The sequence below is a fragment of the Papio anubis genome, chromosome 16 (genome assembly GCF_008728515.1).
Source record: "Papio anubis isolate 15944 chromosome 16, Panubis1.0, whole genome shotgun sequence".
Taxonomy (NCBI): Eukaryota; Metazoa; Chordata; class Mammalia; order Primates; family Cercopithecidae; genus Papio; species Papio anubis.
In genome coordinates, this window is record NC_044991.1 from 5,777,013 (window position 1) to 5,799,195 (window position 22,183).

Genomic DNA, 22,183 nt, shown 5'->3' on the forward strand with positions numbered 1-22,183 from the left:
CAGAGGCCCAGACACAAGTAGCAGCCACTGCCCAGCTCTGCAGGAAAACCGCCCGCCCTCTTGCTTCTGTGGCACCCAGTGAGGAGGATCAGAAGGTCCCGGGGGTGATACTGGCTTGCAGTTTTCTGCCATGATCACTGAAGGCTTTTTGCCATGACTCAATAGCTTCCAAAGCATATCTTTAGTAGGAGAATATCTAGGCATTTTGTGAAGTTGAACCACACGGATATCACCATTCTTGTCACCACCAACTGTTTGTAACCATTGCAAGAATCTTCTCCTTTTTCTTTTCAACCTTGGATTTAGCAGCTGAGTACTTCCTCTTGCGCATGGCCTTTCTAGAATACATAGCAGATTGGGAATATCTGCCAATTCCTCTGACAAGGATGGGATTTCAGCTTCAATGGGGCTTCCCCCTTCTTGGGCTTTTTAGCTTTGAGGTTCCCCCTTTTCACCTTGCCACCAGCATCAGCCTTCTTGGCTTTGGGTTTCTTCTCCTTAGTATCCAGCTTCTCACCGTCTTGCAAGACAGGAAAGAGAATAATGAGTTTTTAAGTTTCATAGTAACTGAAACCTATGGGAGGCAAGCAAAGAAGATACAACACGTATAATGGGAGGCATCAAAGAAGGAAACCAGAATGACGAAATCGTTTCCATAATTTCCTGCAATGAGGTGAATTTGGCTGTCCTGTGGTTGGCATTGGCTCCTGTTTCCTGTTCATAACCTGTCCTCAAATGAGTGTGGGTGAAGGGGGACTCGGGGAGAGGAAGATGGTGTGAGGAAGCAGAGGCACCACATTCCCAGTGTTCTCCCAGCCCAGCCTTCCCAGGTCAGGCAAGTAGAACAGCTGCCAGCAGCTCAGGACGTCCTAGAGTCCCTGCCACTGTCCAGTTAGTTAGACACAGGGTCCAAAAGTGATATTGGAACCAGGTGGCGCCAGACTGCTGCCAGACTGGTACTGATTGGCCGAGCTGCTGGATGGCCCCAGAATTCCCAGTCAGGCAGCTCTGCAGCCCCCTCAGTCACTCCAGTGTTCTTCCATCTGTGTGAGTGCACATCTCACAGGATTGAATTTGACGGACCCCACTTCTCATGGTATGGTGATGCTTCACTTTTTGAACTACAATTAAAGGAAAATGTCCTGAACTTTTAAAAAGACTTTATAATCTGCATCTTGAAAGGACACATTGGATCCCAGGGAAAGCTGACGTGTGCTCCCTGGGGAAAATGTGCAATGCTGAGACACCCAGTGAAGTTACCGACTGTAGAGGGAAAGCAGTTCAGCTAGTGTCTGACTTTTCCACCGCCACATTCAATTCCAGGATACACTAGTGTAACATCTGCAAGATAATAAAGGAAAGAAAGAATGAGTCAAGGATTTCATATACAGCCTAGCTGTCCAAGTTTAAAGGCTACAGATAAAAAGTTGTAAATCTAGCCGGGCTCAGTGACTCACGCCTGTAATCCCAGCACTTGGGGAGGCCGAGGCAGGTGGATCACTTGAGGTCGGGAGTTTGAGACCAGCCTGGCCAATATGGTGAAACCCTGTCTCTACTAAAAATACAAAAATCAGCTGGCATGGTGGCGGGTGCCTGTAATCCCAGCTACTCAGGAGGCTGAGGCAGGAGAATCGCTTTAGCTTGGGAGGTGGAGGTTGCAGTGAGCCAAGATCGTGCCACTGCACTCCAGTATGGGTGACAGAAAAACGTTGTAAATCTTTGGAGAACTCAGGAAATGTTCCGTGAGCCGTTTATGAGAAACTGCTAGAGGCCCAAACCCAGGAAACCAAGAGACACGGGGAAACTTTGGTACCAGCGTTGGGGTGAGCATCAAATGTATTTAACTATGGGTGAGGATGTCAGAATAGAATTTAAATATGATGTGCTCCGATAATACATAAAAGATTCATTTAAGTAAAATTGAGAGGAGAAAGAGGCAAAGAAGGTGGGAAGTGGAAAGAATTCTCAGACTAGCTTATCTGTAGCAGTTGGGACTTTAAATGAATCAGAAAATACCCTTTAAAGCTGAAAAATTAAAGAACTATTTTTAACAGCATAGAAGTAAAAATCAGAAAGGAGTAAACCATTCGAGATGATCTGGAAAACCCAAGAGAATGGCTGAAAAAGCTGCAGACAATAAGAGAATTTGGCATTGCAGCAGGGTGTAAAATTAATGTAAAAATATCACTAATCTTCACAGCAACACAGCAACCTGTTAGAAGCTTTATACACAATCCCATTTACGATTGCAGCAGAAAGATTAAATGCCAAGAATAAACATAATACGAATATTCAATATCTATTTGAGGAAAAATTTAAAACCCCTTACGACAGAAGAAAAGAAGGAGAAGGAAGGAGAGGAGGAGGAGAAGGAAGAAAAGAGAAGAAGAAAGAGGAAGGGGCTGGGTGTGGTGGCTCACACTTGTAATCCCAGCACTTTGGGAGGCCGAGGCAGGCACATCACCTGAGGTCAGGAGTTTTGAGACCAGCCTGGCCAACATGTTGAAACCCTGTCTCTGCTAAAAATACAAAAATTAGCCGGGCTTGGTGGCAGGTACCTGTAATCCCAGCTACTTGGGAGCCTGAGGCAAGAGAATCCCTTGAACCCAGGAGGTGGAAGTTGCAGTGAGCCAAGATTGCGCCATTGCACTCCAGGCTAAGTGACAAGAGCGAAGCTCTGTCTCAAAAACAGAAGAATGAGAACAGAGGGGCATGTCATAACTTTAAGTAGGAAAACTTAACAATATGAAACTGTCATTATGCCCAAAGTTAATTTATAATTTTAACATTCCAGCAGATCCACCAACTGATTCCCTCATTCTCAGAACTCCTTAAGATGGTTTCTAAATTTCACACAAAAAATAAGAAGAGCCAGGAAACTGAACAGGAAAAACAGTGAAGGGATATTCTAATCCTCCTGGCTATTAAAATAGACCCTAAAGCCTTGAGAACTGAACATGTGGCAGGAGCTCCTGGAGAGGCAGATTTAAGGAACAAAATAGAAGACCCAGAAATAGACCCAAATAAATCTATGATAATTTAGTATATGATTAAAGTGACTCCTTAAGTCAGTGAAATATGGAAGGACGGAATTTTCAGTAAGTGGTATTGGAACAAATGGTAGCCATACAGAAAGCAGTGAGCCCCCATTTCCCACCGTGCACACCAGGATCCCGTTCCAAATGGATCAAAAATTTAAATGTGAAAAGTGAAACTATAGAGACTAAAATTATTTTATTACCTCAGCACCTCTAGCCAGGATCCAAAAAATAAAAACACTGCAAAAGAAAATATTGATAAATTGTATTACAATTTAATTTAAAATTTTAAAAATTAAAAATTGGTACCTTTTAAAATTTTAACTACAATTTAAAAACTGATACTTTTTAAAAAAAATATGGAGATGAATGGCAATAAAATGAAAAAAAGCCCAGCCTGAGGGGAGCCTGATTCCCAGCTCCTTAAGTGTGAGCTGTCCATGGTGACTTATTCCCAACAAGTACGGTATGAGGGCGGGGGGCGGACGCAGAAACAGTGACTTTGAGTGGAGCTTGGCAGACACATTTCAGCCAGTGACCAGGGTCACCAGCAGTGATGAGACAGGTGGGTGGTCTGTGCCCTTGCTCTGATGTGATGAGAAGGTGTGTTACCTCTGTGGTCTTCCTCCCCAAACCCACCACCCCACTGCACTCATGAGGAAAATATCAGACAAATCCCGAGTGAGGGTGCTTCTGCAAAGTACCTGACCGGTCCTCCTCAAGCTGTCCAGGTCATTAAAAAAAAAAAAAACAAAAAAAAACTTGCTGAGAAACTCTCACAACCCAGAAGAGTGCAAGGAAGCATGGTATCTAAATACCATGTGGGATCCTGGAACAGAAAAACAAAGGACTGGGCACAGTGGCTCGCACCTGTAATCCCAGCGCTTCCAGAGGCAGAGGTGGGAGGATCGCTTGAAGCCAAGAGTTTGAGACTAGCCTGGGCAACATAGCAAGACCTCGTCTCTACAAAAAAATTAAAAATTAGCTGAGTGTGGTGGTGTGCACCTGTAGTCTTAGCCACTTGGGAGGCTGAGGCAGGAGAATTGCTTGAGCCCAGGAGTTTGAGGCTGCTGTGAGCCACTGCACTCCAGCCTGGTTGCCAGAGTGATACCCTGTGTCTAAAAAACAAACGACTAAAGAAATCCAAATAAAATATGGGTTTTAGCTGATAATAATGTACTGATGTTGGCTCTTTAGTTGTGATGAACTGGGCGTGGGTATACAGGAGCTCTCAGGAATGAGTCTTGCAACTTCCCTGTAAATCTGAAACTACAATAAATAAGCCAGTCCCATAAATAAAAGGTAAATGGGGAAAATATATTGCAAGTCATATCCCAGACAAGGAAATACTGAGTCACAGGTTCATCGAATACTCACGAGCACCTACTCTGTGGCTGGCCCTGAGTGAGGCTCTGGGGTTAGTCCTCTTACAGCATGGTGGCCGCAGAACTCCTGGCAGGCTGTTTCGAGGCCGGCAAGAGAGCCTCACTCCAGTCACCAACAGGGATCTTATGTAACATAAATGCCACAGGAGTGGTTCCAGCACCTCTTCGCCCTGTGATGTTACCTAATCCCATGGTATTTTCAGTCCTGCCCACACTCAAGGCAGGGAATGATACGGAGTGGCTACACTGCAGGGTAGGGGCTTGGGGGCCATTCTGAATTTCTACCTTTCACCACCGAAGAATGTCCAATGAAAAAAAAAATGCCCTAGTGAGCTCTGTAGACAATACAGCGTCATGACCTTTTCACAAGTCAAAAACAGGTAAGGGTTGGGCATGGTGGCTCAGGTCTATAATCCCAGCACTTTGGGAGGCTGGGGCAGGCTTGCAAGAGCAGCCTGGGCAACGTGGCAAAACCTCATCTCTACAAAAAATACAAAAATTAGCTGGGCACAGTGGTGCGCACCTGTGGTCCCAGCTCTTCGGGAGGCTGAGGTGGGAAGATCGCTTTCATTTGAGCCCCGGAGAGTGAAGCTGCAGTGAGCTGTGATTACTCCAGTGCACTCCAGTCTGGGCGACAGAGAGAGACCCTGTCTCAAAAAAAAAAAAAAAAAAAAAAAAGATAAAACTAAGTGCCACCCTGTTTCATAAGTGATAGAAATATATGCATGTGTATACAAAGTCAAGGAAATGGTCATTACAAAACGAGAAGGATTAGGATCACTCGAAATGAGGGTGAAAAGAATGAGATAAGGGGAGGGACACAGAAGAGATGCAACTTATGGGTCAAGTGTCAGGTTTTGAGTTTATTAGTAGGTTTATGATGTGCAATTTATTATTAAATAAATAAAATGAAAGCCATGAAAGGACTAATGGAGCAAAAGTGTTATGAACCAGTGACAGTGATTAGCCCAGCTATGTGCACCTTAGCTCTTTAAAGTATGTTTGAATACATGCATCCAGTGTTTTCAAGGAGCCCCTCCAAATTGAGCTGCAGATGCTCTCTTTGGGAATCCTATTTCCATGTGTTTCTTAGAAACTGACTTGGTGTCTGCAGTTAGGGGCCTCAGTGGTTGGGGTACCCATAAGGATTAGCCCAGCTATGTGCACCTTAGCCCTTTAAAGTATGTTTGAATATGTGTATCCAGTGTTTTCAAGGAGCTCCTCCAAATTGAGCTGTAGATGCTCTCTCTGGGAATCCTATTTCCCCATGTTTCTTAGAAACTGACTTGGCATCTGGAGTTGGGGGTCTCTGTGGTTGGGGCAGCCATGAGGTATTGCCCTGCACCTGCCATAGCAGATGTTTGTTGAGTGCATGAATGAACGTTGACGTTTGTGTTAATGTTCCTTTGTCTATTCCTTCCCTCAGAAAATCGCCTTCATGGTAGCGCTAGGCCTGGTTACCACGGAACACTTGGAAGGTAAGGAAGGATCCAGGTAGCAGCAGGTTGGGCTGGGACTGACCCAAAAGCCGGGGTGTTGGGGGCCAGGCGTGATGTCGGGTGGTCTGGGCTTCAGCAGCAGCTGGTGTGGGTGGAGCGTGGCCTCACACTGCTGCAGTGGGTCTCAGGATGTCCTGGCTCAGATGGCAGCGTCTGTGTATGAACCACCTCCCAGGAGGTCTGCCCCAAGTGCCTGAGGCTGGGTGGCTGTCATCAAAGACACACAAGACGGAGAAACCTTCCAGGCTCGCCCTGGCTCCATGACTATGCACAAAACCCACTGTGGCACTTCCTCATTTCAGCGGAGGGACCGTGCGGGTTCCCTGTCCTCAACATAGGGAAATGACAAAAGGCAGACTGCCCGTTCTTGCCAGTTTCTCAAGTGTGGGCGGGTTACTTCTGTGTGTCTCAGTCTCTTCATGTGTAAAATGGGTGATGGCTGAACTGTCCTGGGGGATTGTTGGAAGCAGTGCCCAGCACAGTGGGAGAGCTGACCACCAGCTCGCCTGCCGGCAGACTAGCCTGCGGACTTCATGTGTGCCACCAAATGTGTCCATCAAAATTGGAACAGTAGTTTATTTGAGCAGACGGGACTGTGACCCTACGAAGGGGCTGTGTGACCTTACGGATGAGGGCAGCTTCACGTGGGCCGTGAACATCATCGCAGAATGACAAGGGCGATCTCAAGTGAGCCGCGAACATTGTCGTAGAATCTTAGGACCTGGAAAGCCTCAAAACCAGCCCCCTTGGAGAAGCCCCCATGGGGAAACCGAGGCCAGGGAAGCTGGTTCACTCGGCAGTTAATACCAGGCCCAGGCTGGAATCCGGGCCTCCTAACTCCCAACCCAGAACGTTTTCCACCACACCCATCTCACCTGCAAAGGCGTTTCATAAAGGGAAAGCACGTACCCTGGTAACCCTGGATGCAGAAAGGTTCGCTAACGTTCCTCTCCCTAAACGCAAGAAGGAATGAAGTGAACCCCCTCAGTGCCCGAGGCACTAGCGGTCTTTAAGGTAGTTTCTCTCCATTGCAGCAGGTGAGCGACCGAAGCCCAGGGGAGGGAAGGGACCTGGCTGAGGTCATACAGCTCATCCGGGGCAAGGGGGAGCAGAGCAAGCCTTCCCGAGCTCAGCAGAGCCCAGCACACGGGGACCCCAGTGTGCCATGCAGGCTCCAAGAAGAGAGGCCTGTCCCTTCATGTCGCCTGGGTCTGACTTGCTCCCTAGCAGCAACCAGGGTGGGGAGGGCCAGGGAAGAGCCCCAGCCTTCCAGATCCCTGGGCAGGGAAGCCCCCCTGCAAGCAACCCTTGCCGCTGGCCTTCCCCACCCTTCTGCGTGCGTGGTTGGAAGGCATTACTCTCCAGCCAAGGTTCCTTTGTAACCCTCCGTAAGAACATCTGCGAGTCCCCGCCTGATGGTGTGAGCGTGAGTGTGATGAATCCCGCTGCCCTCGGCGTGCCTTTGGGAACGGTTTAATCTCCAACCAAAACCACGGCACCACGGAGGCAGCATGCGGCTGTGGGAACAGAAGTCTTATGCTCAGGTCCTGCCTGTGCACTGGCCAGAGTCCCTGGGCAAGGTCCTTCCCCACTCCAAACCTCAGTTTCCTCATCTGCAACACAGTGAAAACTGCGCCTGTAAACTTTGTGGGATTGGTGAGCGACAGCGCAAAGTGCTTTCCTAATAGGTGTGATCATTCTTGGTCTTATAAATTGTCCTCATTTGGAAACCTCCCCAGCCTCTGCTGTGATATCCTTAAATATTTCTTTCTTGAGACCCTGTGTTCTTCCACAGAAGGTCTGAGCGCCTTATAGAAAACAGGCTGAGTAATATTGAAAAGGTTTAAGAAGCAAAACTAGGTCTGCGAGACAGAGATTAGAAGATGCTAGCACAGCTGCACACGGAGAGGCAGGTCATGGGTCCTGCCTGGGGGTCAAAGCAAAGAAAGAGGAAAAGAAAACACCATCAGTGTGGCCGTGCCCCTCACTCGCACACGAAGGATTCCTGCTGGGGGCTGCACTGGGGCAGAGGCCACCTGGGTAGAAGCTTTGCTCCTGGGCTTCCGGGAGCTGGGAGCCTCACCCTGCAGCTCACTGGACCAGTGGTATCACCAGACCAGTGGGTATCACCGGACCGGTGGGTATCTGCCATCTTTCAGGTCCCAAATAATGGCCATGGGCCAGATAAGGACACACAAGGAGGACCCCATGCTAAGAGTGGGCACCTGGATTTGGGGTACCTGCCACCCTCCCCGCAATCTGTTGTTCGGCCTGAGGCCACCAAAGCTGTCCTGCCATGGAGTCAGTGATTCCTGGAGGCCCTAACCTGCCCTGGGCCACCCTGTGGCATGGATGCTGAGCAGACAGGCTTCAGAGCAGGAGGGGATGGTGGTGCCCAGGGCTTGACGAGGAAGCATTTGGGGTTCCCAGGGCAGGCAGGACCCAGTAACTGCTGTGTCTGTGCCTTTCCAGAAATCCAGAGCAAGCGACAGGAGCGGAAGAGAAGAAGCACAGCCAACCCTGCCTACAGCGGCCTCCTGGAGACCGAGGTGGGGGACCTGCCAGCCCCATGCCACCAGGAGGGTAGGGGGCTCCCAGTGCACAACCTCCAGGAAAAGCTCCAGGGCCTCCCTCATTTGCTTTCCTAACCACCCCCCTCGTCTTTCCCTCCTGGGCGTGGGGCCAAGGGATGACTGTAAATAATACCTCTCTGATCACCTCCGAGTTCAGAATCAATTGATAGGAAGATGCAGAAGAGGAGATGTCAGTTTATTCCTAATGGAGGCTGCCCTGGGGAGCGTGGCCTCATGGGAGGTGCACCGGCTTCTAGACTCTTCACCCTGAATGATCAGGCTAATCCCCGGTCACAGGCAAGGCTGGACACCCCGGCCTCCCTGGACCACCTCACACCTCGTCTAGAGCCTGTGCCGTCCACTCATGGCTGGGAGAGGCTGAGGCTGTACACAGCCTGGAGCAGGCGGGCACCATAGAGGAAGGCCCAGAAGGGGCTGGGTGGGCGTGGCCAGTGCCCTTCTGTCAATTGGAGCGTCCATCCCCAGGGGTGGGGGTGGGAAACCGAGAGCCTGCACCAACATGGGTCCAGTGCAGCAGGGTTGGGACTTCAGGATGCTGTAGGGGAACCAGGGCCTCTCCCGTGAGCTTGTCCCCAGGGAAAAACCAGATCATAAATGATACCTTCCTGCCCTTGTAAATGACAGTCCAAAATTCTTCGGTTAAAATCCTAGTGTCATCTCCCCAAAGCCAGCTCTGCAGGGTCTGTTGGGACGTTTAGCTCTGAGGCTCAGGGCTTTCTTAGGGGCAGTGTCTTGGAGCCTTTCTCTGGGATGGAAGCCGTTTCCTTAGAGCTCTGAAGTCCAGAGCTTGGGGCAGCTGTCCTGAGGGAAACGGTGTGCCCCAAGGTCAGTGCCTGGTGTGTGGCAGACGCCAGCTCTGTGAGATCTGCAGGAAGGCGAGGAAAGTGCGGTCTCACCTCCCAAGGTGCGGGCTAGTCTGGGCCACTGTCTGGAGTCCTGAGTGTGGGGAGCCTGAGCTCAAGTGGGAGGGAGGCATTTGGCACAGAGTGGCAGCCAGTTCCAGGCCCTGCCATTGCCCTGTCTGTGGGGAGAGCCCACCGTGGGGCGTCCTCTGGCCTCGTCAGCCTGTCCACGCCTTTCCTCTGCTTCTGCCTGCCCCGCTCCTGTTCCAAGAACGTGCCCCACATGGGCCATTTCACACCATTCACTTCCTCTTCCTTCATCTGAGCAAGCCCTGTCCCCCGACTCGGACCCTTCATAAGAGCATCGTGGAAGTGTTTTCAGCCTCCACCCAAGGAAATGGTGTGTTCTCCACACAGTGAGGGCTCCATTCCTTTAGATTTGTTCGTTCATGAAAATGCGGGCTGCTCTGTGGACGAGGCGTTACCCTAGGCTCCCGAGTCTGAGGCCAGGGCCAGAGACGGCGTAAGCGGGTCAGGAGTCAACCCAAGGTCCCGCGACCCTGAGCCTGGAGCAGGCACACAGCCCAAGGGGGCCCTTCCCCAGGTCCACAGCCTGACCACACCGAGAGAAATGGTGTCAAATCCAGCAACACAGTTCTACGACAGCCACAGCCAAAGCCACTTCAAACCACCAAGGTCTAGACCGGTGTGGCCTGTGGTTGCCAAAGCCAGGACTAAGGCTGCTCTTCTGGAATGTTCCAGAAACCTTTGTCCACATGTGATGTTTAAGGCCACATGCCAAGAAGTGGAATCTGGGGGAGCCAGTCTGTAACACCCATTTCTCCACCTGACTCCAGACCCAGTTGAGAGGCAGGAGATAGGTGGAGAATGTGACATGCACCATGTGACTGATGTGCCCCACGGACGGCCCTTTGTGAGCTAGATGCACCCACAGGTGCAGAGAGGGTGTCCTAGACCTCCTGCAGGCAGAGCCTTTGTCGACTTCCCTGCCCCACCCCGCCCTCAGTCATCCCTGCGTCCTTCTGCCTTGTATTTGTTCCTGTTTCTGCCCCTGGCAGGGGGTGTTCAGCCAGAGCCTGCAGCCCTGGGTGGGGACCCTGTCCCAGAGTGAGTCCTGACCTGGGGTGGCGTCACCACCGAGGAGAGCCTGCAGACGATGGGGTGTGGTGTTTTGTTTTCTGTCCCTGCAGAGGAAACGGCTGGCCTCCAACTATCTCAACAACCCCCTGTTCCTCACAGCGAGAGGTAAGCACCGGCTTCAGGCTTTCTGCCAGAGCTGCTCAGGGCCACGGGGAGTCATCCCTGGGTGGTCCTCCACGCCTGGGCCTGGGCAGGGCTGCCCGCCTCCCACTGGGCTGACCTGGGCAGAGGAAGGTGAGGACGCTATGCTGAGAGGAGCCTCCCACCTCCCCGCTCCTCCTGCAGCCTGTGTGTGAGCTTGGAGCTGTGGTCTGGGGGAGGTCCACAGCCTGGGCCATAGGTGTGAGCATGACCGATGTGGCATCTGCAGGTGTGACCCAGCCCGGGTGCTGCTGCTTCCATATTCCCCTGGAGATGACCTCTCTTCCCCGCACGCAGTCAGCCTCTGATACTCCTGGGCTGGGCTGGTGCCTCTCAGCCCACACCTTGCCCACCCTCCTCTGCCTGCTCTGGGCATTGGAAGAGCACAGGCTGGACTGGGGTGGGGGTCTCAGCCCAGCTCTGCCTCTGCCTCGCTGTGTGCATTGCTCTGGGCCGAGGGCTCCTGTACAAGGCATCAGGCCAGATCTTCAGGCTGGGACCTGGCCTGAGGCCTCTACCGGAGTCTGCAGTGCCCCTCCCTCCTCTGCCAGCCGTGCCCCAGTGCAGGACCTCAGGGAGCCACGTCCCTGCATGCAGACAGCAGCAGGAAGCTGCCAGTTCTCTTCAGTTAGAAAACCATAGTCCCACGGGCAGGAAGTGACGGTCAGCTTCCTGGGATTCTGTGTAGCTTTCAACATGTCACCATCCATCCCTGGGCCTCTAGAAAGTGGGACCATAGCCACCTGCTTCTCAGAGCTGGGACAGTGACTTGAGGGGTGAGTGTGACTGCACTTTGTGAGCTGTTGAGTGCTGTGCAGACGCCGGAACTGTTCTTCCCACTGGGTGGCATTATTTGCAGATGGATCTGATCTAGAGCCTGAAAGATAGCTATGTTTGCGATCATTAAAATGTGTGGTTTGGTATCATTTACTAGAATGAGTGGATTACAGTCAAAAAAGAGTTGAAAATAAGTCACTTTGAGGGGTTCCTGGAGCGATGGTTCCTTTCCCCGGGCAGCTCACTACCACCATGTCCTCAGTGAGCACAGGGCCCACATGAGCCTGTTCCCATGGTGGCTCCTAGCTGTGACCAGGGCAGAGACCCTTACTCCCATCCTGCCCAGGAGCAAGACCCCAAGTATCACAGGGCCTTGTGATAGCCCCATCATACCCTGGGGTGAGAGCCCAGGTATCACAGGGCCTTGTGATATTCCCATCATGCCCTGGGGTGAGAGCCCAGGTATTCCATCATGCACTGGGGTGAGCCCAGGTATCCACGGGGGCCTTGTCTCCAGCCCTGGGGTGAGAGCCCAGGTATCACAGGGGCCTTGTGATACTCCCATCATGCCCTGGGGTGAGAGCCCAGGTATCACAGGGGCCTTATGATATTCCCATCGTGCCCCAGGGTGACAGCCCAGGTATCACGGGGCCTTGTGTTACTCCCATCATGCACTGGGGTGAGAGCCCAGGTATCACGGGGGCCTTGTGATACTCCCATCATGCCCCGGGGCAAGAGCCCTTGCCACATGAGGCCTCATGGACTCCAGTCCTGATCCGTGCTCCTCCGACGGCCACTAACATGTTCTCCGCCCTTCTTCCCTGTGCTAGCCAATGAGGACCCCTGCTGGAAGGTACGTGTCCCCTCCCTCCGTCTTCACGCCTCAGGGGTGGAGAATGTTTTCAGTACAGTCCTTGTAGGGTCCCTCCTAGAAAGAGGGAAAGAGCCTGGGTGGTGCAGAAGGCCTTTTGGTTCTGCCCTTAGGTGCTAAGAGCTTTGTGCAACACTCAGCCAGCTTTCCAGCCTGCCAGGCAGTGTCAAGTTGGGCGTTGCCACAGGGCTCTGCTGTCAGCTTCAAACAGGAGCCCTCCCTGCTCAGAACTGAGGATACAGAGACTGTGGGGGCCACTAAGGCCCAACTGGAAGCAACTAGATGGTGCCCCCTGGCCTCCACCCTGGCTCCACTGGCCTCAGTGTGACCTGGGCAGAGCTGGCCCTCCCTGGTCCTCCGTGACCCATCCAAAAAGGGGCTGGACTTGTTAATCCCCAGGGATTCACCCCACACACCCACATTTCTGTGATCCTGTGGGGCCCCCACCCCCTACCCGTGCACACACCACATCCCTGATTCCCAGAACATTGGCTGGTCATGACCTCGTTCATGGTATGATCTCAGAATTTATTCAGCGTTTTTCTTCACTGAATTTCTGATCTAATTCTAAAAGAACATTCAAGTCCCTGCATATTTGTAACGGTCAAGCCTCTAAGAAGCAGTAGGTGATGATTGCTGTCAACTCCGGTTAGGCTGTGTCATTTTCACAATAGCCCTGCAATGGCACGGGTTGGTGCTGGGGGGCCTGGTGGTGTTTGTCTGCAGACACCTTGTGCTCATCCAGGGCAGGCTTGGGGCAGGGGACACCTGGAGCCTGAGCCCTGTCCCCACAGAGCCCTCAGACTTGGGAGGGCCTCGGCTTCGAGGCAGGCAGCCTGGATGCTGGTCCCGACTCCACCTTCAGCTTGCTGTGTGACAACCGCCTCCCCCCCCCCCCCCCCGGCCTTTGCATGACACAGAGGGTGGAGATGGGGATCTCTGAGGCCTCGACTGAGGGTGCTGCCCCTTCGGCAGGGACATCCAGTGTCCTTGTGGCACGGGCCATCCCAGAGGAGAGTTCTCTGGTCTTTCCCAGCTCTGAAGTTGGAGCATGCTGTTGACACATGGATGGCGAACAGAGAGTACAGGGTCTTCACTGGGGCCGCGCCGCCCCTCCAGGCAGCGTCCACATAAGCAGTGGGGGCGGGGAGGGAGTGCTGCATGCATCACTGGCCCCGCTCCCCGCACATGGACCTCTGGTGCAGCACAGACCCTGAGAGGGCTGTTTTCTTGGCCACAGCAGGACACCCTGCCTTGTAGCCCACACCTGGGCTCCAGGTCTTAACACAGAAGAACCAGGTTATGGGAGTCACACCAGGCCCGACTCTGATGCTCAGAGCCCCAGCCCCTAGTAAACCTGGCTCTGTGGGTGCCCCGCCTCCTCCCAGGGCCCACGCCTGACCCCACACTGTCGCCCTCCAGGGTTTATCCCTCTGTCTCCATAGAGTTGCTGGGAAACGTTGGCAGAAGAGCGGCCACACGTGGGTCAGACACAGCTGCCTGGGCCTGACCCTGGCTGACCCGGCCCCCGCTGACCCGGCTTGGCTGACCTGCCTCTTGCCCTTCCTTCTCTTCCAGAACGAGATCACCCATGATGAGCACTGCGCTGCCTGCAAGCGAGGGGCCAACCTGCAGCCCTGCGGCACCTGCCCGGGGGCCTACCACCTCAGCTGCCTGGACCCGCCCCTCAAGACGGCGCCCAAGGGCGTGTGGGTGTGCCCCAGGTGCCAGCAGAAGGTATGGGAGACTGTGTGGCCCCCTCACCCCAGACTGGCCTGGAGGTCCCCACCGTAGGCAGAGGCAGGGAGGGCAGAGGAGGGGTGAAAAGAAGGGCTTGGGTATAGTCAGGCTTTTTCAGCCTCAGCACAATTGACATTTGGGGCTGGATAATCCTTGGTTGTGGAACTTTATCCTGTTTATGATGGATTTTTTTTTTTTTTTTTTTTTGAGACAGAGTTTCACTCTGTTGCCCAGGCTGGAGTGCAGTGACACGATCTCAGATCATTGCAACCTCTGCCTCCTGGGTTCAAGTGATCCTCCTGCCTCTGCCTCTCAAGTAGCTGGGGTTACAGGCGCCCACCACCACACCCAACGAATTTTTGTGTTTTTAGTAGATGGGGTTTTTTTTTTTTTTTTTGAGGCAGAGTTTCACTCTTGTTGCCCAGGCTGGAGTGCAGTGGCGCGATCTCGGGTCACTGCAACCTCCGCCTCCCGAGTAGCTGGGATTACAGACGTGCACCACCACGCCCGGCTAATATTGTATTTTTAGTAGAGACAGAGTTTCTTCATGTTGATCAGGCTGGTCTCGAACTCCTGACCTCAGGTGATCCGCCCGCCTCGGCCTCCCAAAGTGCTGGGATTACAGGCGTGAGCCACCGCAACCAGCCAGTAGATTGGGGTTTCACCATGTTGACCAGGCTGATCTCAAACTCCTGATCTCAGGTGATCACCCGCCTCAGCCTCCCAAAGTGTTGGGATTACAGGCGTGAGCCACCGTGCCCGGACTATTATGGGATGTTTAGCAGCATCCCTAGCCTCTACCCATGAGATGCTGATAGTGGTCTTCTTTCAATAATGGCCTTTTAAAAACCTGAATCTTGCTTTGGGGAATCTAGTCTAAGGAAATAATTCAAATAGGGATAAAGTTTTACGCGCAGAGAAGCCCCACACCCTTTATTTACAAAAAAAGACTAGAGGGGAAACGGCCTCTCCTCGCAGCAGGAGATGGTGGAAGATCCCAGCTGTACACTCAGTGAGGATATCTGGCCAAAGACATCCAACAACAGGTTTTACAAAAAAGTGTGATTCTTTGGATCTTGTTCACTATATGGAATTAAATTATAAAATTAAAAAACAGGCTTTACAGCTGCTGTATAGTTTGGGAATCAGCCATCTGAGAAAAATGGCAGAGTAAAAACCCTGGGAGAAAATGCTTGGGAGTGTGGCCCCTGAGTGTGGTGGGTGGCAGGTGTCGGCAGTGCTGGGCTTCAAGTGTGCCTTCCACAGATGCAGGACTTGTGTGGTCATAGGGAGTTACCTTTCTCTCTTTTTCTTTTTTTTGAGATGGAGTTTCAGTCTTGTTGCCCAGGCTGGAGTGCAATGGCACGATCTCAGCTCACTGCAACCTCCGCCTCCTGGTTCAAGCGATTCTCCTTCCTCAGCCTTCCAAGTAGCTATAACTACAGGCAGGAGCCACCACGCCCGGCTAATTTTTTGTATTTTTAGTAGAGACAGGGTTTCACCATTTGGCCAGGCTGGTCTCAAACTCCTGACCTCAGGTGATCTGTCCACCTTGACCTCCCAAAGTGCTGGGACTACAGGCATGAGCCACCGCGCCCGGCCCGGGAGTTTTAATACTTTATTTCAAAGTACTAACCACTGTGAGTTCCCAGCGTCCTGGTTCTGTGGGGGTCAAGGGCAGTGGATGTGGTGGGCAGGTGCTGCTGTCGGGCTGTTCCCTGTGGGGGCTGCCTGCCCATCCTTTTTTTTTTTTTGGTAGACAGGGTCTTGCTCTGTTGCCCAGGCTAGAGTACAGGAGCACGAGCACAGCTCACTGCAGTCTTGACCTTCGGGGCTCAGTCAGTCTTCCCACCTCAGCCTCCTGAGGAGCTGGGACCACAGGTACACACCACCATGACCAGCTAGTTTTTAAATTTTTTGTGGAGGTTGGGTCTCACTTTGTTGCCCAGGCTGATCTTGAATTCCTGGGTTCAAGCAATCCTCCCACCTTGGCCTCCTAAACTGCTGGGATTAATGCCCAGCTTTTTTTTTTTTTTTTTTTTTTTTTTTTGTGCCTCTTCTTGCTTTTTTCTTCTTTCTTTTTGGTCACAACTTTTTGAGGGCATGTGGAGAGGGAACAGGATTCTGTTCCCCACTTCAGCACAGTGTAGGGGGGCATCGAGTCTCCCCATTTGTCCCTGGCGTGCCTGGGGCCGCTGCCTTCAGCTCTTCTGGATGTGGGAGAAAGACAAGTGATCATTCATTCGGGAAGTATTTGAGCCGCTGCCTGTTCAGGGCCCTGGTGATGAGCAGGGGGAGAGGCCCAGAACGTTCCTGCTTCATGGAGCTGATCTTATCGTGCAGCCCCTGTGAGCCAGGCCATGAGGCAGGTGCAGCTCCAGCTCCTGGTCTCAGGTGAGGACCCTGGGGCCCAGGGCGTGCCCTCTCAGGGTTACACAGCCAGGGTGTGGCCAGTCCCAGCAGGTCCCGGGCCTGTCCACTTTTTCATTTCCCCATCTGCTCCCCAGGCCTTAAAGAAAGACGAGGGTGTGCCCTGGACTGGGATGTTGGCCATCGTGCACTCTTATGTCACCCACAAGACAGGTGAGGCATCCTTGAGGAGTGGGAAAGGGTCCCTGCTCCCCCTCCTCCCCCACCCAGGCCTCTGGGCTCACCTTGTCCTGTGGGAGGACGGGTAGGTCCATTCCCTTCCGGGCCAGAGCACTGAAAAGTGGGACCCTGGGACCAATCCTGTGTCTGGGGCAAGTATGGCCAGGGGAGAGTGGCTCCAGGTCCTGTGCAGTTGACCACAGCCACTGGCTCCTTCAGGGGGATGACCTAGGCCTTGGTTCCATCCCTTCTGCCCCTCCCATTTACTCTACGGCCCAGCCACTCCTTACCTGCTCCTGTCTGGCGACTTGGCCTTCTCTTTTCTAGTCAAAGAAGAGGAGAAGCAGAAGCTGCTGCAACGAGGCAGTGAGCTGCAGAACGAGCACCAGCAGCTGGAGGAGCGGGACCGGAGGCTGGCGTCAGCAGTGCAGGTGTGCCCCGGGGCCTGGGGGAGGCTGACCTCAGCCCTGCAGGTGTGCCCCGGGGCCTGGGGGAGGCTGACCTCAGCCCTGCAGGTGTGCCCCAGGTCTGGGGGACAGGCAGATGTGTCCTTAGAACCACAGGTGTAGGTCCAGGCTGGCCTCAGTGCCGGTGTGCACCAGGGAATTCTGGGGGACAGGCAGATGTGTCCTTGGAGCCACAGGTGTAGGTCCAGAGCTTCACTGTTCACCTATAAGGCCCAGGAAGAAGACAGAGTCACCAAGTATCCCCCAGCAAGCCAGTACGTGGAGAAGGCAGCGCTGTGGTTCATTCAACAGATACTTACCAAGTGATTGATAGCACGCTGGCTGTGCCCCTGCTCAGGCCCCTTGGCAGGGCCCTGACTCTGAATCTGTTTCCTCTTGTGTAAAGTGAACATAATTCCTCCTCCATAGGATGGAGATAGACAAGATAATGAAGATGATGGTTGTGGTGGTGGTGATGATGGTGATGGCAGTCATGGGGATGGTGGTGATAGTGGTGATGGGAATATGATGGTGGTTGTGGCGGTGGTGATGGTGCTGATCACAGTGGATGGTGATAGTGGTGATGTGATAATGGTGATGGTGATGATGGTGATATGGTGATGGTAATGATGATGCTGCTGATCACAGTGATGGTGGTGGTGATGGTGGTGATGGTTGTAATGATGATGAGGATGGTGGTTGGTGGTGATGGTGGTGATGGTGCCGATCACAGTGATGGTGATAGTGGTGGTGATGATGGTGGTGGTGGTGATAGTGGTAATGATGATGGTGCTGATCACAGTGTTGGTGGTGGTGGTGATGGTGATGGTTGTAATGATGGTGATGGTGGTGGACACGGGTGATGGTGGCCGACCACCGCGGATGCCAATGGTGGTGATGATGACTGGCGGCGGATCATGGTGGTGGTGGTGGTGATGGTGATGGTGGTGATATGGTGATGATGGTGGCGATGATGCAGACCACAGTGATGGTAGTGATGATTATGGTGGTGGTGGTGGTGGTGGTGGTGGATGGTGGAATGATGGTGGATGGAAGACCATGGTGGATGGATAATGGATAATGGTCGTGGATGGTGGATGGAATGGATGGATGGATGGAAGACTGACAGTGATGGTGGATGGTGGTGTGGATAGTGGTGGTGGTGGTGGTGGATGGTGGATGGAATGGATGGATGAGACCACAGTGATGGTGATGGTGGTGATGATAATAGTGATTATGGTGATAGTGGTGGTGGTGGTGATGGTGGCGATGATGCAGACCACAGTGATGGTGATGGTGGTGGTGATAATGGTGATTATGGTGGTAGTGCTGATGGTGCTGATCACGGTGGTGGTGGTGGTGGTGATAATGGTGATCATAGTGATAGTGATAGTGGTAATGATCACAGTGATGGTGATGATAGTGGTGGTGATGATGTGTTAGAGGATGGTGATGGTAATGGGCCCTGGGGAAGCTCTTTAAATGCAGTGTCTCATTTAATCCTCTCTATAACGCTATGAAGAGGCTTTGTGATTGTCCCTATAATCATTTGAGAAACCATCTTGGGGAGGTTATTTGCCCAAGCAGTATTTGACCCAGAGCAGATGGATGTGGGACTCTAGGCATCAGTCCTTACTGCTTTTCCTTGTTGTGGTGGTATGTAGAGAGATTGGAAAAGACCACACAGCACAGCAGGCAAGAGGAAGAGCAGAAGGGCGGCCGGGAAGCGAAAGGTCTCCGAGGCTGCTGCAGGTTGGCCAGCAGGAGGAGGAGGAAGAGTGTGGGCAGCTAGCGAGGAGGAGGAGGTCACATCACAGCCATGGGGAGGACGTTCCCAGGCAGAGGCACACTTTTTCTAGCCCTAAGTTCCAAAACAAGCATCGTCTCCTGTGGGTCTGGCTGCTCTTTAATTGCATTTGTACCACTGCCTGGCTTTTGTGAAACCCTCAGCCGGGTTTCTTGCAGGCCTTTGCAGTGGAGGGGAGAGGGGCCCAGACGATGGTTGCCCCAGGATGGCTATAGAGCCAAATGCTAAGACCCTTTCCCCTGACCTTCTGCCCCAACAGAAATGCCTGGAGTTGAAGACAAACCTGCTGGCCCGCCAGAGGGGCACCCAGTCATCCCTGGACCGCCTGCGGGCCCTCCTGAGACTGATACAGGGCGAGCAGCTGCTCCAGGTCACCATGGCGACCACTAGCCCCGCCCCACTGCTGGCCGGGCCCTGGACCAAGCCCTCAGTGGCAGCCACACACCCCACCCTCCAGCACCCCCAGGGCCACAACTGACCCCGAGGGACCAGTCTTCACACCCACGGAAAGTTATTGGGACCCTGCTTACCCAGCCTGGGGGTTCTGTCGGCCTTAATTCATAAACACTATGAATTTCCGACAAAAATTAACCAGACAGAGGAGAGGAGGGAGAAAGAGCTGGGGGAGAGGCCTAGAGCCAAGACCAGGTGGGGGTGCGGCCGTGTGCCCTCCACACTCACAGGAGGTACCTAGGAGCCAGGTGGGAGTACGACAGGCTGTGGCACACAGCCCTACCCCCGGCCACCTTAGGGCTGCCTGGGCCTCCGGCTTCCAGGCCCTGCTCTCCACGGCCTCCCTCTGGCCCACTGGAGGGGCAGGCTGAGGCTGTGGAGGGGACAAGCGCACCGCCCAGCATGCAGTCCCCGCTGAGGGCACCGCCTCTTGGTGTCCTGTGGGAGAGGAGCTGAGAACACATGGACTAGCTGAGTGGTAGAGGTAGTTGGGACGAGAAGCGGGATAGCGGATCTAGGTAGTTTCCCGATGCCCCACACTCCTAGGAGGTCCACATGGGGTGGGCGGGCGGGCCTGGGGCACCCCGTCGTCTTTGCAGAACCGCCCGGGCCCCTTTCTGTCAGTATTATTAGGGTTACGAATTGCAGCTGTTTAACTTGAAAGACATTGTCAGAGGTGAGCGTGTCTGGGCGCCGGGACGCTGCAGTGATCCCCGCCAGGGCCTCTGCCCTTCCTGCTCCGTCTTCGGGGCCCTCGAGGCTGCCTCCTTCCTTTTGCCAATCTCTTGGACTCAGTTGCCGTTGATGCATTTTTCTCATGGAGTTTCTGGGCAGGGTGGATCTGCAACCCTGTTGGGGAGGGCATTTGGCAGGTTTCTCTTTGGGGTTGAATCATTCAACTTAATGACTGAAGCCTTTTCTTGTCTTATTTGGAAGAGCCGATAAGTATTCCACTCCTCCCTTCTTGCCAGTGCAGACACTATGCCAAAAAATAACTTCACACTTTTGTATGGCGTTTTTATTGTGAGTCATTTAATGTGAACGGTGGGGGGACTCTGGCTGGCTTCCTTTTCTGTTTCTAGTAGTCTCTGCTTCAAGGTACAAATGGGAACACCTCCCCTCGGAAAGCCCGGCCAAGCTGGAAGATCCAGCAGGTTTTTTAAGAGCCGGGTGGAGGACTGGGGAGGAAAGAAAGGGCGGTGGCCTCAGGAGGTTCCGACCTTCGGGGACCAGACTTGCTGCCAAGGGCTTCTGCATCCAGGGTGGGCAGTGCCAGCCTGTCACCCTCGCCCGATTCCCACGTCCCGATCCTGAGGGACTTAGCACAACAGGACAAGCGTCCAGGAGCCACGGGCTCCCACCCCGAGCATATCACATGGTGCCGAATTGCACTGAACACGCGTGTGTGCGTCGCACGCGGCCACGACCACAGACACGCACGCACACACGCAGAGGTGCAGAGCGAGGAGGCCGGCAAATCCCGCAGCTGCCACGGTCCCTCCTGTCATTCTCACGACTCCGGGAGAAACTGTGCCGTATGATACAGATCTATTTTAATACACTTAACACTGGGTGAACAAGATTTTTATATTCTTTTATTGATGAACAAAGCGAACCGTGTGAGGCACACGTCTTCTATATTGGCTACTCTGTGCCAAGTATGCATTACCGCGTGGCTTGCGATGTCCATGTCTTCAGCTTCCTTTTCTGTTGGTTTGGTTTTCTTCGCGGATGGATTGAGTTAAATGTTTTAACAATGTCATGGGAGGATATGAAAGGTTGGACCCGGGAGGGGTAGCTGCCAATGTGTCTTGAGATTGTTAGTTGTTTTTTTTTTTGGACCGAGGAGGACCGTCCAGTGGGTAGTGAGGATAGAGAAAAAGTGCTTGTCTTAAATACGCCAATGTAGTTTTCCTTCTTTACAATGCATTAAAGTCGATCGATGATTTCAAAGCCCTGTGGTTTTGGTGTCCTTGCCTTGCGGAGAGGCCCCTGGGAGTGCCCGGGGCAGCCAGGTGGGCATTGGAGAGGCTGGAAATCAGGGTCCTCTCCTACCCCGAAGAGGGAGGGATGGAGAGGGGGAAAGAGGAGACAGCTCGGTGCCCTCCACTTGCTCACCCTCTTTCCCAGCCCTCAGAGGCGGCGGGTGACCGTTTAGGGCTAGGATTGAGGGTGGAAAGCCTCGGAAACGCAGCAGGCCTGGCACTGTGCGGAGCCCAAGGTGGTGCCCTCTGCTCCCTCATGGGTTCCTGCCTCTCGGCCTGGCAACATCGCTGCTGTCTCTCTCCCCCAGCAGTGGATACACGCGCTCCTGCAGCCGCGCTGAGCTTACACCTTGCCCTACGGAGGAAACCGGGGAATCAGCCCCCCTGAGTCCTAGCTCCTGGCATTGCACAGGGCGGGGCTCTGATTGAACCAGTGGGTCAGGGCTGACCCCTGGGCAGTCAGCTGTGGCCAGAGGCTGTTGTCTGATGCCAAAGTGGGGTCCGGTGATCCAGGGGACAGAGAGATGGAGGGCGTGCGGGACTGCCACAAGGTCCCACTTCATGGCTTACCCTGGGGAGAATAGTTTGGGGGGAGGGGAGCAGGTTTCAAGTTAACTCTGCCTGAGTCCTCCTGGGAGCCGCTCAAAAGACCACACTCAGCGTCCAAGGCCTCTTGGATCCTTTTCAATCCGACTCCCCACCCCTTTGCTCCTCTGGAACACCAGGTCAGTAGTGACCTCCCATGGCCAGATTGACGGAGTGCTTCCGGTCATCACCCAGACCTCTCGGAACCTGGGGACACATTGGCCACACCCCCTGCCAAAGGAGGCTCCCGGGACCTCACTCCCTCTGGTG

At 53.4% G+C, this 22,183-nt stretch overlaps 1 protein-coding gene across 1 annotated transcript in view; it reads left to right on the forward strand.

Annotated features, from left to right (window-relative positions):
• Window positions 1–21,300, forward strand: part of PHF21B (PHD finger protein 21B) — a 131,106-nt gene extending 109,806 nt beyond the window's left edge. Inside the window, exons 6-13 of the mRNA XM_009217487.3 lie at window positions 5,850–5,901; window positions 8,395–8,471; window positions 10,570–10,624; window positions 12,268–12,290; window positions 13,887–14,045; window positions 16,556–16,631; window positions 16,965–17,068; window positions 19,150–21,300. Coding sequence (XP_009215751.2) covers window positions 5,850–5,901; window positions 8,395–8,471; window positions 10,570–10,624; window positions 12,268–12,290; window positions 13,887–14,045; window positions 16,556–16,631; window positions 16,965–17,068; window positions 19,150–19,368 — 765 coding nt within the window. The 3' untranslated portion in view covers window positions 19,369–21,300. The remainder of the gene's footprint in view (window positions 1–5,849; window positions 5,902–8,394; window positions 8,472–10,569; window positions 10,625–12,267; window positions 12,291–13,886; window positions 14,046–16,555; window positions 16,632–16,964; window positions 17,069–19,149) is intronic.
• The last annotated feature ends 883 nt before the right edge of the window (window positions 21,301–22,183 follow it).